Here is a 19,470-nt window from a genome sequence, read left to right as displayed (position 1 = left end):
CTCCAGTGGCCGCAGTCTGCAAGTATTTTCCCCAAACTCTGCTGTTTAGGGAAAACCCCGAAAAACAGCCCCAAATTCGGAAGTCAACACTCCTTCAATCTATGTTCCTTCATTCATGATTCATAGGGAACCTACCCTACTAAAGTAAAAGTAAGTGCTCTAATTTTATAACTTTTTAGAAATATTTAAATAGTATACATTTTGGAAACACAAATCTTAATTTATTTAAAAAAACAAACAGCTGTGCTGTGGCTTAATTCTTGACTTTTCAAGGGCACTTCAGTGTGTGTTTGGATCATGTTGAAAATGAATGGGTTTTATGATGAGCAGTCATCTGCCTGGGGCATTCAGCAGCACCAATAGACCTTATGCACATGACGTCATTTCAGTACGGCGCCCCCGCATTGAGGTCAAAAGGAGATTGTTCATTGGTCAATCTATGTGCGTTTTGATTGTTTCGTCACCGTTTGACCTCAAAGATGGCGGCTGGATGACGTCAATGCATAAGGTCTATGGTTTATGCATGTTAGCCAATTAAGTCCACTGTTGCCAAACAGACTCGTCTTAGCCTATAATAACCGACTTTACAACAGTAGGCCTATCCCGTAAATGTGTGTTTGAAATTTATGCAAGATTTAACCAATAGCAGATCAATTTCTTATCCATAGTATAGTAAAAGTGCTGCCCAAATGCTAGACTCCCTTTGCTTCTTAAATACTGTACAATTTAAGGCATTTTCAAAAAAATCATAATACTGTTTTCTCATTTTGTGTTTAGATCATCATGAAAAGAATTATTTGGCCGTTAATTTCTTGTGTGTCTCTTGGCGTTGGAGGACTTCTTGGTTCATATCATCAGAGAAGGATTGAAAGACCATCATGTGATGATATCGTACAATCTCGATGGTCGATATTCACACATGCAGCTACCGCAAAGAAACAACTCCCAACACCAGCACCTCCAAATCACTCTGGGGAAATCATGAAGTTTGGTTTCCCCGGTTATGATGAAATCCGAACGCACGACAATTACGTCTTGTGTTACGATTGTCGAATGCGCAACCCGAAATGGGTCTTTGAATGTCTCACCCGAGAAGACGTTAAGTATAATGATGCGATTACAAGAACTAATTGCCAGTTTGAAATCGACCAATCGGTGCATCCGTTCTTTCAATCAACCAATAAGGATTACAGAGGGAGTGGTTATGATAGAGGTCACATGGCTGCAGCGGCCAATCACAGGAGGTCAGATGAGGTCATGCAGCAAACTTTTCTGTTGAGTAATGTCAGTCCACAGGTATATATATATTTTTCAGTTTTTGTTAAACAATAAAATAGAAGAAAGAAAATGTATTATTATTATTATTTTAAATGTTCTCTTTTATTTTAAAAATTTGTAATGTTTTAGTCCATAAACTGAAATGTTTTAGACTGAAAATTTAACCTTTTCCTTTAATGTAAGTTTCACTTTCACTTTCAGTGTTTTCTTTTGTTCTTGCACAAAACAAACTGGTCACTGTGGTCCTGTGGTTAGACTGCAGGACTTGCAATCACTGGGTTGTGGGTTATAACCCTACCAAGGCCTTGCAAGGTAACCGCTGATTTCACAATGACTAGAATAAGTATTGTCGTCTAGTTACTGTATCACAATTTCTTGATTAGTGCAATGTGCAATTTTTTATAATCATAGATGTTAAACCAACGTTTGAATGTGAGAGATTGGCTGTTGCCAGCTTGGGGATTTCATCCCCCGGTTGGAGTTTGCAGAGTTCCTTTGACAGAAACATCAAACTATCGGTCTATTTCTAAAAAAATAATTCACAGATTGGGGAAGGTTTCAACCGTGGTATTTGGAACGATTTGGAGAAGTATGTTCGTACGTTAACAAAGAAGTATGCCAAAGTTTATGTTTGCACCGGACCACTTTATTTGCCATAGTAAGTATATTGAACATGTTATAAAGGCAGGCCTTGAATTTAGAATTTCACAGAGTCCAGGAAGGCTATGGCAACCAATGCCCTGGTCTTGGCCTTGGTGCCCCTTCAACCGTTTTTCCCATAGACTTTAAGATTTTCCCATGGAAGTGCACTTTACAAAAATGAAGTTTCAGGCTGTTATATGCCAAATGTACTGACTGAAATGGTATTTAGAAACTTAACCAAATATTTTCTTTATTTATTTCAACAAAAAACACAGTTTTATTTTATTATCATTTCATTTGAATAGTGTATTTTAAAAGCTCTCGGTACTTTCCCAAATTCTGAATTTTTTCCCCCCCAAATCTTGAGGTTAGGGTAAAAACATTCTATACCCCGATGCAAAAATACCATAATCTTTTAAATCTTTGCGTATCTGCTGCTAACACATCTGATTGGAACTGTCTCTATCTGCACTAGCAATGCAAAGGTCATGGGTTCAAATTTCACCTGCGTGATTTGCTTGCAGATTTTTTTCAAAGAACTTGGGAAAGTACCAAGTGTACAGTGCTTAACACACATCGGTGTGAGGGTAAATCTAATTGTTTTGTTTTTTTGTTTGTTTTTACAGCAAAGAACAAAAGAGAACGTTCGTCAAGTATGAAGTCATTGGGAACTCGGTGGCAGTCCCAACACATTTCTTCAAGATCATTGTTGGTGAGACGTCTACACAACTCTTTGATTTGAGAGCTTTTGTTATTCCAAACTCGGCCATTCCAGACGAAACTCATCTGGAGAGGTTTCTTGTTCCAGTTGATGCTATTGAACGAGCGGCTGGTATTTTATTGTTTGAGCGTTTGCCAAAGAGCGCCTTACGAAGTGTTAATGCTCCATTATGAAAGAAGAAAATAAACTCTTATTGTTCTTGTATATTTGGTTTGTGGTCACATCATGTGTTTGTCTACTTGCTGGGTGGATTATGTTCTTTTGAGGACTTGTCTTGATTTATGTTCTACAATCTCCTGGTGATGACTAGAGCAAGCTAGTCAAAATGTTGAGACCAATAAAGAACTCACTCCACGGTAGTGAAGTTAACAATGATTAGTCCCCTCGATCCATAAAGTGAAAGTAGTACTTAGTCCCGGCCGATCTTCTACCTTTCGCCCAGGTAGTAGTTAATAAGCAGGACAATTCTTGTTATAATTGAATAATCTACTCTTCAGTAAGAGAAAGTCTTCCTAATTCCCCCAACATCTACTAAGCGGTTGTAGAATATATATTAAATAAGGGAATCAATTTGTAGTGAAGAGGTTTTCAACTAGTGGTTTAATCCCAACGAGGCCTGGTTCTTGATAATTTTACCGAGCCCAAGTCGAGGTAAATTATAAAGAACCAGGCCTCGGCAGGTTTAAACCACTAGTTGAAAACCGATTCAACACACTTTGATTCGCATTCATAAATACCTTTTCGGTCAAAAACATCATCACTTTTTGGTCAAAAATTAAAATGAATGCAAAAATTATAACTGTTAAATGATTTCTTTAAACACAACACCCCTCCAGCTATGAAATGGTAAAGCCCTCCGCCGCCCTCGGGTAAACAACTCCTTATAAGGGAATGCTGTGCGCGTATCGCGTGATGTGGCACAACTGTTTCAGCCGTTGCTCTCGACCATCAGGAATGAAGAAACTGTCTTATAAGAACAGGTGCAAGGTCGCGTGTTACGCCCATGAATTGACACTTCTTACCGGTCATAAACAAAGGTTTATATACACCCACGTGACGCGCTCTCCTCCAATAGGAATAGCGAAACTGTCTGAGGTATTTATGAATGCACAATAAAATGTCACAAGTTTATATCTACCCAGCAATTAGATACACATGGTGTTACCACAAACCAAATAATAGTATTTATACATTATTACCTCATGATGTAATATCTCAAATCCCATACTTGTTCTACTTAGTCCATGAAGTAGTTTCTCTCAGAAATTAAGTAAAACAGATTTTCCAACGAGACAACTCAGTGGATGGCAGTAATCAAAAAGGATAAATAATGTTTTGAAGACGGACCCTCAACATTAATCAGATAATTCTGAATAAAGATAAAATCACACAAAGAACAATTACTTTTATCATCTGCCAAAGATTTTTCCATTTATTTGCTGCATTTATTTGTCTTTAATCGATTTTGTACTGGATTGTGGAACAAATGTATTCTCAACATTTTAACATCAATATTATTATCATTATATTATTATCCCAGTGCTGCTAATTTAACATCTATTTAATAATATTATGATTCAGGGGTTGTAGGCCTACTACCCGAATTGTTTTAACACGTTTGGCACAAAGACAAATGTATTGTGCGATGCACACATTTAATACCCAAATTTTACTGAAAACTTAAGTAACCAATGCATTTACTGACATGCAAACGCATACTGGTATGGCCGGCCTCAAATTAACCAACGGCACCCGTGGTGCCCTGTGCTTTTGCCATGGTGCCCTTGGAAAAGGTCCAATATAAATTTATATTTTCCTCAAAGAGGTGCCCCTAACCAGAGCTAAAAACTGCTGTTCCCCTTCAAGAGTGGCGTGCGGGCCCTGTAAGGAGAGCACTTTCTGTTTTTCAACTTGGCAACTATTCCATGGTACTGCTTAGCACAACCATTTATATTGACAGTAAGTCGAAGCCAACTCACAAACAAAATTAACTTGCTATCCAATCAAATGCGCTTAAACCAACACGTTGCCTTGGATCGGACGAGTTGGTCTATAAAAAGCATTTGTAACCGTTTGTTATACAAATGCATATGGTCGGAAAGATGTTTTAAAGGTAGAATACAATGATCCACACAAATTTGCCTCAAAATTGCACGGTTTTCCTTTTACTTTGCGAACTTAACACGGTCGGCCATTTCCACAAATGGCCGACCGTGTTAGTCGACGAGGTTTAGAGGAAAACCGTGCAATTTCGAGGCATGTTTGTGTGGATCATTGTATACTACTTTTACAACATCTTTCTACCCATATGCATTTTATAACAAACGGTCACAAACGCTTTTTAAAGACCAACTCGACCGATCCAAGCAACGTGTTCCTTTGAAAGCGACATACACATCTACCCATAAGCAGCACAATGAAACATGGCCCTGATTGGTCATTGAGTAATTTAAATAACAGCTGTTGATTGGACAATTTTTTACAGCCGTATCACAATGACTACACACTTCTTACGTACACTAATAGTTTGCTTGTAATTTTTTTAAGCTGTCCACTTATTTAATAATGCTCGATGCAGACTTTGCCTAAGAAAGTTTGTATCATTAACCACAATAATTTGTATTACTTTTTACTTTCAATTAATTTTCATTTATACAAGAAAAAAATACAATAAATTATGTTCGCAATAATATTAACATTTTTTAAAGAGATAATGTATTTACAGTGTGAATCGGAAGGTTATCTTTTCTTGCCAATCATACAACCAAACGTGAATTTGAAAAAATCAATCTGAGATTGTCTTATATTCTACCGTTGAAACTTAAGGTTTTCACTTAAGGGTTCATTATTAACAGGGTAATTTCAGAATGAAAGTCCTCTTGGTATTTTAAATCATTTTGCTACATTCTTCAGTTTATGTCAATAAACAAGTATGTTGGTAATTTAAATTGGTACTATGGCTCGTCTCATTTATGCTAAGCATGTTGTGGCCGAGTGGATAAGAGCACTGGACTCAAGCTCTAGTGTTTCTGATCAGCAGAGTGTGGGTTCGAGTCCCGTTCGTAAAACTTTTGTCCTTACGCAAGAAACTTGACCATTGTTGCTGCGGCCTTCGGATGAGATGTAAAGCCATAGGTCTTGTGTGTCGAGTATTATTGTAAAAGAACCCAGTGTACTTGTCGAAAAAGAAAAGTGGTTGGCCCCCATTGTTCTTAACATAACATAAAAAAAACAATTAAAATTTATAAGGCGCTTTTCTATCAAGATCATAGCGCACTAGAAAGAAATTAACTTGGAAAAAGGTGAATCTTAAGGACTTTACGAAAAGCAGATAGAGTATTAGATTCCCTGATGGCAGTTGGGAGATTGTTCCAAATCCTGGTTTGATTGGCTGCAAATTGTGTCATGGCACCTTATAAACCATAACATGGTGCTACGTAAAGTAGTTTGTCTTATATATACTGGTCTCATACAGAAAACATAGCTTCACATATCGTGCAGAAAAAATACTGGAGCGCCATGAGCAACAGATTTGAGCGTTGTATAAAAAGCCACTATAACATTAAGTTTATTATTATTATGTTTTGTTCTAGTTAGAATCTGCATATAGAGGTCTTCTGTATCAAGCAACCTGGGCACAATTTCATAAAGCTGTTAAAGGCAGTGGACACTATTGGTAATTACTCAAAATAATTAACAGCATAAAACCTTACTTGGTAACGAGTAATGGGTAGAGGTTGATGGTATAAAACATTGTGAGAAACGGCTCCCTCTGAAGTGACGTAGTTTTCGAGAAAGAAGTAATTTTCCACCAATTTGATTTCGAGACCTCAAGTTTAGAATTTGAGGTCTCGAAATCAAGCATCTGAAAGCACACAACTTTGTGACAAGGGTGTTTTTTTCTTTCATAGTTATCTCGCAACTCCGACGACAAATAAAGCTCAAATTTTCACAGGTTTGTTATTTTATGTATATGTTGAGATACACCAAGTGGGAAGACTGGTCTTTGACAATTACCAATAGTGTCCACTGGCTTTAAGCAGAAAATACTGCTTGACAATTTCGCTAAATTGAGTCGGGTACAACTATACAAACTTAATGTAATTTGGGCTGGTAAACTTGTTTCTGCTAAGCAATACTATTCTATGCTAAGCAGTTTTTGTGTTTATAGGCTTTATGAAATTGGGCACAGATAGCTGGACTCCGGTGTTTTTTGTTAGTAGTAGTAAGGTCAGCAGAAAATAATCAACAACAATTATTTAAGTATATTGTATTGTTTCATTTAAACCATACACCAATGTAAGTGCTGTATACTCGGTGCTTAAAGTGTTAAGTATATCAAATATCAATTGTTCAAGACCTTAATAGTTTAGTCAAAGCAAAAGTAAGCTTTTAAGTTATGTACAAATATGATAAAAGAAACAAAATTTATAACTTTAAAACAAAGCTAGCAAAAAGATTTAAATTAAATTTCCATACATATTTCAAATGTAAGGTAAGGTTTAAAGGGAAAAAATAAATATTTCAAATTCGAGAAAATAATGCCAGTCTTAATGTCCAAATCATAAGAAATAATAGATCAAGTATTTTCACACACAAAGGAACTTCCTATTCTGCATGCGGCATACTGTAGTCTAGACACAAAACTATAAAATAAATAAATAAACCCTTAATAGCACTGGACAGAGGACACATCTGATAATTGCAAAGACCAGTACTCTCACTTGGTGTATCCCAACATATGCATAAATTTTGGGCTGAAAATTTGGGCTCAATTGGTCATTTGAAGTTGCAGTGTCATGGCCGAGCGGTTAAGAGCACCGGATTCAAGCTCTGATGTTTGATCAGCAGGGTGTGGCTTTGGATCCCGGTCGTGACACTTGCTACGTAAAATTGGGGAGGTAGTGCTTTCTGCTCTACCTGCCAGGCTTTGTATTGATGATACCCAAACCTACATCGGTATGCACTGTAAAAGGGGTAACCCTGTTTCAGCCCTAGGAGTAGGTGGCAATGGCCTCTGGAAAAAAATAATTGTAGCCCACACCTTCAAGTGGCCTTCAGGCGACTTGCATAAAAATCTTGTTGCAAAACTTTGTGTGCGTTCAGATGCCTAATAAAGGCTTCAGGCCTGAAGTATTAGTATTTGAGCAGGCTGTATTTGAATGAGAAGTTACCTCTTTCTCAAAAACTATCTAACTTCAGAGGGAGCCGTTTCTCACTATGTTTGATATTATCAACAGCTCTCCATTACTTGTTACCAAGTCATTATATTATATTATTAATTATATTTAGTAATTACCATTCGGTGCCTATAAGTCAAGTTAATCTGTCATAATAACCTACAGAGTGTACTGTCATCACATAGCTACATCAAACATGCATCTTAGAAGATAACTACAAAAATGAAATCTTTGATCGGGATGCACACACAAATACATGAAGAGAGGTAGATGATAATAATATAGTATGAAATCATAGGGTGCTCACTAGTGCGTAAAGTTTCGTATTTCACAGGTTAACAGGACAATTTTCATACGGTAAAAGCACCGGAAGTTTAGCATGCCTTTTGGTGTGCTCACGGTTAGCAGCGCTATGAAATGGAAATCGTACAGTATGAACACAAAGCAGCTCTATGAAATTTGGCCCAGAGTTATAACTAACATAAGTTGTTCTTTGTTGGTCTGTCCAGTTGTTTCCCTCAGTTGATTTACTCCCCATGCCTGCATGCTCCTCTTAAATTCGTTCCTTTTTTTTTTTGCTCATCTAGTTGCCCTCCTGTCATGTTCTGTTCTGGGTTTTTATTTTTAGTTTTTGTTTTTATATTTATTGTGTGCTTTTTGCTGGTTTATTTATTGTATTTGTTATTATTTTGATTGGTTCGTTGCTTTTCGTTTAACTATTGCTGTACTTTTTGATGTACTTGTATTTGTTGAGGTCAAATAAATAATAATAATAATAATAAATAATAATAACACTAACACATTAAACTCACATTGCTTAATGTATACCCAAGGTTTAATCATTATGTCCACTATACTAGACACTAAATTTAAAGCAATCTTGGGAGAGTTTAACTAGTTTGGAGGCCTTAAAAGGTGCCAACATTCCTTCAACTTTCTTCAGCCATGTTTGTCTTAAACAAAGCGCTTAACCAAAAGTGCTTTACCAAATTCACTTTACCCAAATGAGGCTTAAGAGATTAACTACCAAAGTATTATCTTCCATTATTTATTAAAAGTAAAACTTCAATATTTGTTTGGCAAAGTAATCACCGTATGCAGACATAGTGTACAAACACTCAGTGCCAAAAAACCTCCCACCATAAGGTTTATCGCGAATAGAAAAATATCAAGAGAGGACGCTGTTGAACACACACAAAGATATAGGCGATGCGTGCGTGAGTCGTGCATGAAAACATACACTGCATAGCAAACTGCCCCCTATGCCTTCCCACAAAGCATTGCGGTTCTGAATCGCGATAAACCTTATTGTTTAGAAGGGGGCAGGGCTAAAAAGGAGTGAACTCTACTCTACCATTAATGACACTTCTCTTTGTCTCTTGCAAATATTGCACATGCATTGAATACCCCCAGTCTACAGCAGGCAGTAGTCCATGTCCATCTGTACATCAAAGCTAATAAATTATACACACTACTGTACAAATTCACTACAAGACTACGTATACTGAGAACAAAGCCATTGGTAACCGACTAACCCAACCTGAGTTAGAGCAGTGCCCAAAGTGTAACCATCTGAGCCCATTTTCAAGGCTACTGCTAGCAAACAATCGGTGCTAACGGAAGCAGAGAATTCTGCGCTTATGTCAAGCATATTTCAATGGTTAGCACGGAATTTGTGCTTAGTTACTTTAGTTATTTTTTTCGCTAACGCAGCAAGCGCAGAAATTCAGTGCTTGCACAGTAAGCGGAGAATGGTGTTTGAAAGCCCAGTATTTCGCGGTAAGCAGAGCCTGGGAAATTGGGCCCTCGGGTCAGCATTACTAGTGATGAATACCAGTGGTAATCAACTAACCCAACCTTACAGCGGTACCCATAGCATAACCGTATGATACAGCACTAGTGATGGACACCAGTGACCCAACCTTAGACCGGTGCCCATGATCAGCACTAGTGTTGGGCACCAGTGGTAAGCAGCTAACCTAACCTTGGTTGATCGGTGCCCAGAGCGTAACCGTACGATCAGCACTGGAGCTAAGGAACGTTAAGTCCGTAGGATGCCATCGACATTGAATGACCTTATCGTTATGCTCAGCTGCGACTGCCGTTGGTAAGGGCCGAGTTAGATCTCCTGAAAAAATATCAAAATTTAAAATTAATCAAATTATATATATCAACATCAGTTTATCTAGGGGTCCCCTGAAGTGGAGTTTTCAAAGGAAAAAATATTACACTATTATGAATGACATGAGGAGTATATTCATTTTACAAATTATTGGTAACTGTACCTTGGATGCAGATTGCAAAACTAACATCTTTTAAAGTGTTGCGGTACCCACTGCTATAACACATAAGATTTGAACTTCTTCTAGCCACCTGGCTAGCTCGGTGGGTGGTCTAGTGTTAAGACACCACTCTAGCTATGCAAAAGTCATGAGTACAAATACCACCCAAGAAGTTTTCCTGTAGATTGTTTTCACAGAACTCGAGTATACAGTGCTTGATAGACGTTGCAGGGGTAAAAAATAATGTATGTTCTTCTTGAATTGCAATTTAAAATCAAATTATCACGACATATTGTTCACGCAGTTTGCTTTCAATTGTTCCTATATTCTACGAAGTCAAAGAGTGCAAGTAACTTGCACACTAATGGCAACATTGCTTGCTATATGTAGTTCAATGCCTTCAACTTTGACCTCCCTTTGTTGACCTTTGACCTACCTTGTAAGTCGCTGGTGAGCACAGTACCGTCATATGATCCAGAGAGAAGATACAGAGCTTTGGGTGAGAACCTCGCAGAGCGCACTTCCCCTTTGTGTTTGAGATACGTCTGTACGATGCGTCCTCCGTGGATGTCGTATAACATACAGGAATTGTCTTCGTGACCGGAGGCTAGCAGACGGCCCGATGGATCAACACAGACAGTGGCTGAAGCTGTGCCTATAAACCAATCAATTAACATTCAGGATTGTTTTTTTTTGGTTTTTTTTATACTTTTTTTCCCCACTATTTTTTAAATTCTTTTTATGAGATACCACCCAACTCACAAAGACACATCAAGGTGAGGGCAACACTTCAAGGTGAGGGGCGCGTTGCCACCCACTCCTGGGGCTGAAACAGGGTTTACTCCTTCACTGGATGGCTTATAACCTTATTCTCGTAATTGTGTTGTGCTTAATGCAGCTCTAGGCTGGTAGAGCAGAATGCACTACTTTCCCAAGTTTATACAAGGCAACTATGGTAAGGTGCCTTTCTCAAGGGCGCAGGTGTCATGACCGGGATTCGAACCCAAGCTCTGCTGCTGACAACACCAGAGCTTGGGTCCAGTGAACTAGACTGCTCGGCCACGACTCACCTTTAAAATTGAAATATGTATACAAAATAATTTTTTTTAATATTTTGAAAAAAGGAAAACATTTCTGACCTTTTCCTGCATCAGATCCTGGTGTTCCGATGACCTGAACGCAGCGCGGCGTACGCAAATCCCACAAACGTATTGTGTTATCTTGCGAGCCGGATACCACCATATGCGCGCCCCAAGCATACAGCGACAGCACATGACCTGGAGACGAAGAACGTGTTGAGAAGTTATCATTCAATAAAAAAAAACATTTTGGAAATTTAGAAGGTTATGTGGAAAATGGTTCAAAACAAAAGATTTGATTCGAGAAACTAAAAGACTATAAGATGATCAAAACGACATTACAGGAAAGGAATAACATGGAGATAACAGGTGTGAGTTGCCAGACGAAAAGTGCGAGTTATTTATGAAACTGGCTATTGTAAATACTGGGCCTCTTTTCTATTTTTGTTAAAACTCATTTTTTAATTCCATCTTGATCTTGATCTTGATGATGTAATGGAAAAACTCAAACTGGAGCAACATTCAATGACAAGACCCTGTGTGTAATTTTGTATGTAATAGGGAATGTAATAGGGATAATAACACTAACAGCCTTGATTACTGCCGTACAACCGTTTATGTGCTGTTTTTATTTGTATGTCCGTCCATAGGCTGGTGAACAAAAGCTGTTGCTTCACCCCTGACCTATGTAGATGTTACATTTGTTTGAAGTAACTTTGATACAAACTTTAAAAAAAAAATCCATGTTCTGTCAATTTGATTTTATGACATATTGTATTATTCTTTGATTTATGGCAGCATTGAAATGAATGTTAAATTCTTACCGGAATGTCCGGCCATAGCGTGGACCATCTGCCCCTGGTTGCAATCAGTGACGTAGATATTACAGTCACCAGCACCACCGCTTATTAATACAGTCCCATGGGAACTCTCTGGTTGGAATACTAAATCACGTACTGTACCATCGTGCATTGTTAAATCAATGTCTGGTCCTAAAATAAAAATAAAAAGACAATATCAAAAATCATTAAAAGAACGTCTCACAGAGAACGGAAGGCAAAAAACCCAGCCTAACCCTATCCCTAACCCATTCTCAACCTATCCTTACCCCATCCTCAACCCAGCCTTACCCCATCCTCAACCCAGCCTTACAGCATCCTCAACCCATCGTCAACCCAGCCTTATCCAAGCCTCCACCCAGCTTTAACCTATCCTCAACCCCAGCCTCAACTAAGCCTTACCCTATCCTCAACCCCAGCCTTGCACCCAACCTCGACAGCAGCCTTACTGCATCCTCAACTCAGCCTCACCCCATCCTCAACCCATCGTCAACCCAGCCTTATCCAAGCCTCCAAGTCTTAACCCATCCTTCTCACCCCAGCCTCAACCAAGCCTTACCCCATCCTCACCACAGCCTCACCCTATCCTCAACCCCAGCCTTTCCCCAACCTAGACAGCAGCCTTACCCCATCCTCACCCATCGTCAACCCATCCTTATCCAAGCCTCCACCCAGCCTCAACCAAGCCTTACCTCATCTTTACCCCAGCCTTACCCCATCCTCAACCCAGCCTTAACCCATCCTCAACTCAGCCTTACCCCATCCTCAACCCCATCCTCAACCCCATCCTCAACCCAGCCTTACCCCATCCTCAACCCCATCCTCAACCCAGCCTTACTCCATCCTCAACCCCACCCATTCCAGATGACATTATAAAGGTATCTTTACTCACCATCCGCATTACACGTGTGTGCATCAAACCTGACAAGCTTGATGAGTTTATCATTAGATCCAGTGGCTATTAGATTCCCAGAGGGGCTCCAACCAACACAGTAAATAGATCCCTTGTGGTGCCTGGTTCGTTTGAACAGCACAGTGGGCTGCTTCGGTTCTCCCTCTCTGGAAAGGGAACAGCAAGAAGCAACAGTCAAAAAAGCATAGGGAGGGTATACCTTTCATAATTACTCCAAAAATTAATGAACATAGAATCTTGTTTGGTAAGAAGCACTGCAGCTGTTGATCATGTATAACATCCTGAGAAAACAATTCCCTTCAAAGGAATGTGGTTTTATAGGGATTTAAAAAAAATTCAATCTGAGAAACATTTCTGCATGAAATATTTGTCAGATTGTGTATTCCAATCACAGATTATTTTTCCTGCCTGGAGATAAACTGCTCCAGTTTTTTTCCCGGCAATATCTCAAAAACGCTACCACCTTTTGAAGTGAAATTTCCACATATATTGACAACTTTGATTGAAACAAACAGTGGCTTCCAATTACCAAATGTGCACAATCCCTTTAAACATTTGATCTATATCTTAATCATTAAATAATTAGAATGAATCTGAGATCACAAAAGCATCCTCAGTGACATGAACTAACCTTACTCGTGATACATCAGGATATGAGCAAACCCGAAGAGTCTTAGAGTTGGCCCCGACTGCATACAACGACCCTGTCGGGTCAAAGGTCACAGCCCGTATGGCTTGAACATCCTCTAGAGTAGTGACGGCGACATAGCTGGGACTTTTCTTGTCTTGGTCCTGTATAATAATTATTCATAAATAATTTGTTAAATGTGAACTTTTTCAAAATTTGGCAAAATGCACATTGTAAGTTGAAGGGTTGGAAAAAATGTTTTGAGGTCAACTTTTCATACACACAAAATATCAGAAACAATGTTATATACTAATGAAACTAACAGCCGAAATTAATTTCAAAAGGGTGTTGGGTGTTGGGTGAACAGCAAGCAAACAAACAAATCACATCAAGTACATTGAACAAAAAGCAATAGCAAACACCTATTTCAGTTGCCAAACTCAGAGTTAGAGTTAAGAAGGTACATAGTAAAGTTACAAATAGCATGAAGCATGTACTGTGATGTTCTCACTCAACAAATTATTAAAAAATAAAAATGATTGTAAAAATAATAATTTAGGAACTTCCAACAAACCCTGTTCATCCAGCCTGGGCTGCCAGTCAAATTCTCACCCGCTAACTTTCTAAGATTTTCAGCAACCGGCTGTCTGTTATGCAGTTCTACATTATGACCAACAGAACTGTTTTCTTTTTGATGAGTAGTAGAAGTAAGACTCGGACTAAGATAAGTTACGTTCATAAGGTTCCCACCCGGAGCCAAGACTTCACCCAGCGAGGTATCGAGGCGTCGGACGGGGTCAATATTCTCCATTGATTCACACGGGTTAGTGTAAGAGGAGTGTGGGTAAGAGTTTTTAGAAAGAACGGGGGAGGCTTCGGGCTCCGGCGTCGCCGTGGGGTCGAAGCGATTGGTCTTGGGAGTGCTTGAAAAGACGCCCACTGGGTGGTGGAGGCGTTTCATGTTACTGGTTGGGTACAAAGGAGTTGTCTGGAAGGTCAGAGTTCACCAAATCACCAGGGACGGAAAGAAAATGGAAAAGGGTTAACAGAACATGCAATCACAACAGAAATCAAAACTAGTTAGAGAACTCATGCAGTTTAAAACTATAGTCACAACCATCTTCATTCATGAAACTAATCAAATAACTGTACTAATAAAGGCTATGTTAAAGACACAGGACACAATTGGTAATTGTCAAAGACCAGTCTTCTCACTTGGTGCATCTCAACATACATGTGTATGCATAAAATAACAAACCTGTGAAAATTTGAACTAAATTGCTTGTCGGAGTTGCGAGATAATAATGAAAGAAAAACACCCTTGTCACACGAAGTTGTGTGCTTTCAGATGCTTGATTTCGAGACCTAAAAATCTAATTCTGAGGTCTCGAAATCAAATTTGTGGAAAATCACTTCTTTCTTAAAAACTACGTCACTTTAGAGGGTGCCATTTCTCACAATGTTTTATACTATCAACCTCTCCCCATTACTTGTTACCAAGTAAGGTTTTATGCTAGGTATTTTGAGTAATTACCAATAGTGTCCTCTGCCTTCAAGGCCCTTGTGAACGTACCACCACTACATCTATACTACCCCAGAAATGGAACTTAACATTTTTACGACAGACTAAGCTTGGGCGATATCGATTTTATTTTATTCACGATATATCGCCGACAATATATCGCGATACTCGATATAATCGCGATTAATGAAATTTGACATCATCAGTCTTAAAACTCCAAGTGAAAGTTGTAGAAGAGACAGTCCTAGCGTAAGAGAGGTGTTCTAATGACCTATTCTTCTGGTTTTACTCCAAACCTATAGGGTGCAAGATGTCTCAGCTAGCAAATACATCGCGATATTTAATCGATATATCGATACATCGCGATTATCGCGATATATCGATATTTCCAATAAAAACCAAATCCATCCGATATCGAAATCGTGTCCAAATTAATATCGCGATATTCGATAATATCGTGATATCGCCCAAGCTTACGACAGACACATCCCTAAGGGATGTGACCCTTGGACATGTAAATACCAGGGCTCAAAGATAAGAAACTGGACAGCAGGCCAGTGATTTTAGCTTCGGGCAAGTTAACTCATGACCGGACAAGTATGAGTGAAAAGAGACTTTTCAAGGGTATTTCTCCCTCCATGGTATAATAGCATGATTAAATCTATAAGAACTCAATGCAAAACAGTTAATCCTCTTCAAACAAACAAACAAACTAAAGTTTAAAGGCAGGGTATACTTTTGGAACCATGAAAAGTGTCCTAGACCAGTATTCTCACTTGGTTTATCCCAATATATGCACAACATAGAAAAACTGTGAAAATTTGGGTTCAATTGGTCAGTGAACTTAGCAAGAAAACTCTTGCACTCTTGTTGCATAGAGTTGTGTGCTTTCACTTTCAGGTGCATGAGAAAGGCTTTCAATACTGAAGCCTTTCACAGATTCAAATTTGTGGATGAAAAATTATCTCTTTCTCAAAGCTACACTAACTTCAAAGAGGGTCATTTCTAACAATGTTGTACGATATCAACAGCTCCCTCCCCAGTGCTCTTTACCAAGTGACTTTGTATGGTCACACCAAAAGTACAACCCTACCTTTAAGCACTGCACTGCACACTAAACTGATAAAAACACTATGTTACTACCAATCAAAACAGGATAACGAGTTGAAAATAATCACATCAAAACATGGAAATACCTGAGTTGGCTCTGTTTTCGTAAACTCTGGCGACATTTTGGATAGTGATCCTAAACTCTCCCTCGATCCGTGTAGATGAGCAGCATCTCCCGCCGCGCTGTTTCCATGGTTACTCGACAACAGCTGCTGAAGTTGTTGACGATGTTTCTCCTGTCTGTCGAGATCCTGCTGGAATTGCGCTTTGGATGCGACAAATTCAGCGTATACATCGTTACTGGAGTTTGTTGGCGCCTCTTGCTGTAAAGGTGATTATAAAAACAAATAGTGTTTTTACTTTATTTTAATTCTTACATGTTCCGAAATCATTTGGCTTTGAACAAAGAAAAATTGACTAGAGCGGGATTTGAGCAACACCCCTCGAACTCCGAATTAACAGGCCGGCCCTCTACCAACTGACATATCTTTTGAATGTTTTTTTTATCTTATAAAAATGTAGATGTACACAATAAATCTAACGAGTAACATCTGAAAGTTTTGATTCAAAAGGTGGTCACGTTTTTGAGATATCGCAGAAAATCTGGAGCGAATATCTCCACGCAGAAAGAAAAATGAAGGATAAGAATACACAATCTGAGAAGCAATACAGGGTAAAGGCCCGGTCCCACTGCAGCGATAACGAGAACGATAACGATAACGACGCAAAGAGAACGCATTCTATTGGTTGAATGAGCGTGTGCGTATTCTACGTGGAGCAAATCAACCAATACAATGCGTTCTCTTTGCGTCGTGATCGTTATCGTTCTCGTTATTGCTGCAGTGTGACTCGCCTTAAGGATTCTCAGAATAAAATTGTTGGGGATACATGGAAGCTGTTTTTTTTTTATAGAACCACACAACTTCAAAATTAAATGTTTCTCAAAATGCTTTATATAGGCTAATACCATTAAACGCTGCTGTAGGCTTCTTACCAAGAGTTTTTATTGCCATTAATTTTAAGAGTGATTACCAAACGTATACCTTCCCTTTAAGTTTTACCAGCATCGGGATTTACCTGAACAAACCTCGGGCTTCCAGTCTTCTGTGGACTTTTAGCTCTCAGTGACCCTTGACCTGGCATCCTCTCTACATCTTCAGTAACAGTAGCCAAGGTATTCATTGGTCCACCAGACACCCCTCCCGATAAATGGACATTCCCCATCGACCTGGACATATTGTTCAACTCTTGATTAGGGCTTTCATCTCTTCTCTTGGCTTGGTTGGAGATAACTGCTTCCAGGGTAGGTGTCAAAGACTGCGATAAGCCACGGGAGGAACCCGCCGACCACGGACGGTTACGGTACAAGATGGGCGTCGACGGGGACGGGGATGGGTAGCCGCGCTGCTTGCTGCTTGGCGTAGGGGTCATAGGGGTCATGATTTGCTCCGACCACGACGCGCTTGGTTTCGTTATTCTCTCCACCGCCACTTCTAAAGACTTCTGCTCGAACGGACAACTGAACGTTGCGGGTGGAATGCTCTGTAACCATGACAACAAACTCAAATCTGCGTCGTCGGCGTCGGTGCCAGTCAGCATCCCTCGTAGAGTTGCATCCTGGACATCCTTGGCTGTGGCCCTCTGTTGGCAGAAATCCACACAGGATTCAAAGACGAGACCTTTGATAAGAAGCTGAACGAGGCGGTCTTTACTCGCTGTGTGGTCGCTCAACTCCAAGTTCTTATCAGCTGGTAGGAATCTAGCCACCAATTGATAAGCATCTTGGAAACACTGCACTCGAGCCGTGCTCGGATTCCAGTTCTTATAAGCGGCATGATCTGTCAATCTCGGTAGAGTAAGGAGCAAACATAAGTTACTGTAGTCTTCTTTCGTCGGGCAGTGAGGCTCTAATTCATTCAAACACGCCACGACTTCATCGCTGGAAATCTCCATCTGAAGATGCTGCAGATCATCTTTCATACAGAGCATCTCAAGGAACTTATGTTTCAAGATCTGGAATCGGAAACTTTTACAGTCAAACGTCTCAATGCTCTCCAGAGGCTGGATAAACTCCAAGACGTCGTCCCATTGTCCATCCAGAATAAGATTTCTCAGGAAGAGGGCATCGTCGGAGTACAGCCCGTTAACGACGCCACTTTCTCTTTCCAGAGATCTCATGGACATGTAAAGTTCCCTGGAGCTTAAGAAATCCAACACCAGCTTCAAAACGTCTGGCTCTTTCACAATGACTTTCACTGATGGTGGCATGATTGCAATGAGTCTGTCGCAGACAAGTTTAACTTTAGAAAATACAATGTTTTTTTTTGTTTTTTTTCAATTGAAAGCAGCCTCGTATGTTGTTCCGGATAACTTCATTTGTATATAGAAAACATAATCTGAAAAAAAAGAAGAGAAAAGGTGATTATTATTTTGTTTAGTATAATAATATAACTCAATAATCAACAATAGTAAATTTTAAAAACATCGGTCCACTAACTAAAAGCCGATAACTGATGATCATCACCTGACAGCTACATTAGTTGTAGTTGAACTACTGCAAACAACAACAACATTCAAATGTGTGAACATGAACAAACCATTATTATTATGTATTCATTCAATCAGTTAAAAAGAAAATAAGAAATAATAAAAAAATAATATTTATAAAAGCAATCATTTACAATAACATTTACAAAACGAGATTTGTTTTTCAATTTCCAGCTTTTCTTTTGCTCATCGTCACACATCATGATGCACAATTGATTAACTAATAACATAGAACTGCTATTTTATTTCAAAATGTATCTGAAAGCATTCCATTTCTTTATAAATTTTGGAAAAGTTTCAATAAGGCGTCAATAAATAACAACAAACTGACAAAATGAAAATGTCAAATGACAACATGAAATTGAAAATGAATCATTCAATCAACAAAACATGTGAAATGCTTTTAAAAAAAATTAAAAATCAAATAAGATAAAATGCGTTGTAGATTTTAAAAGGTTATGGTAATATAACAGTTTTATGTTCAATGTAATACTTACTTCTTTAAAAACACTCCTCAATTTGATCGAATTTCAATGATTCTTTGCCGATGACAAATTATTCAGTTAGGGCGCCGCCATCATTCACTTCCCGTCATGCAAATGTGTTTGACAAAAATGTATGCTTCGGTAATTTCTGGGTCAAGGGTCAAATAAGAAACTGCTTTTTGACATTTTCTGTCAAATATGACCTATTATGAGTTGTTTTATCGTAAATAAAGACATTATCTAA

General features: G+C 38.9%; 2 protein-coding genes across 3 annotated transcripts; one reads left to right on the top strand and one right to left on the bottom strand.

The window, feature by feature from the left end:
• The first annotated feature begins 36 nt into the window (after window positions 1–36).
• LOC117303464 (endonuclease G, mitochondrial-like) lies at window positions 37–3,256 on the top strand. The gene is made up of 4 exons (XM_033787680.1): window positions 37–150; window positions 778–1,296; window positions 1,824–1,936; window positions 2,547–3,256. The coding sequence occupies exons 2-4, from the start codon at window positions 784–786 to the stop codon at window positions 2,812–2,814; spliced, it is 894 nt and encodes a 297-aa protein (XP_033643571.1). The 5' UTR covers window positions 37–150; window positions 778–783; the 3' UTR covers window positions 2,815–3,256.
• Window positions 3,257–8,546: 5,290 nt separating this feature from the next.
• LOC117303275 (WD repeat-containing protein 47-like) lies at window positions 8,547–19,325 on the bottom strand. Of its 2 annotated transcripts, XM_033787434.1 has the most exons (10): window positions 19,239–19,325; window positions 17,272–18,590; window positions 16,281–16,517; window positions 14,137–14,550; window positions 13,566–13,726; window positions 12,914–13,080; window positions 12,007–12,174; window positions 11,243–11,380; window positions 10,540–10,758; window positions 8,547–9,949 (listed from the first exon to the last, which is right to left on the bottom strand). In XM_033787434.1, the coding sequence occupies exons 2-10, from the start codon at window positions 18,460–18,462 to the stop codon at window positions 9,801–9,803; spliced, it is 2,844 nt and encodes a 947-aa protein (XP_033643325.1). In that variant the 5' UTR covers window positions 18,463–18,590; window positions 19,239–19,325; the 3' UTR covers window positions 8,547–9,800. The 2 variants fall into 2 exon arrangements, with proteins under 2 accessions (XP_033643325.1, XP_033643326.1); XM_033787435.1 differs by lacking the exon at window positions 14,137–14,550.
• Window positions 19,326–19,470: the final 145 nt, after the last annotated feature.

The sequence above is a fragment of the Asterias rubens genome, chromosome 19 (genome assembly GCF_902459465.1).
Source record: "Asterias rubens chromosome 19, eAstRub1.3, whole genome shotgun sequence".
NCBI classification, from domain to species: Eukaryota; Metazoa; Echinodermata; class Asteroidea; order Forcipulatida; family Asteriidae; genus Asterias; species Asterias rubens.
This window is presented reverse-complemented; position numbering and strand designations above follow the sequence as displayed.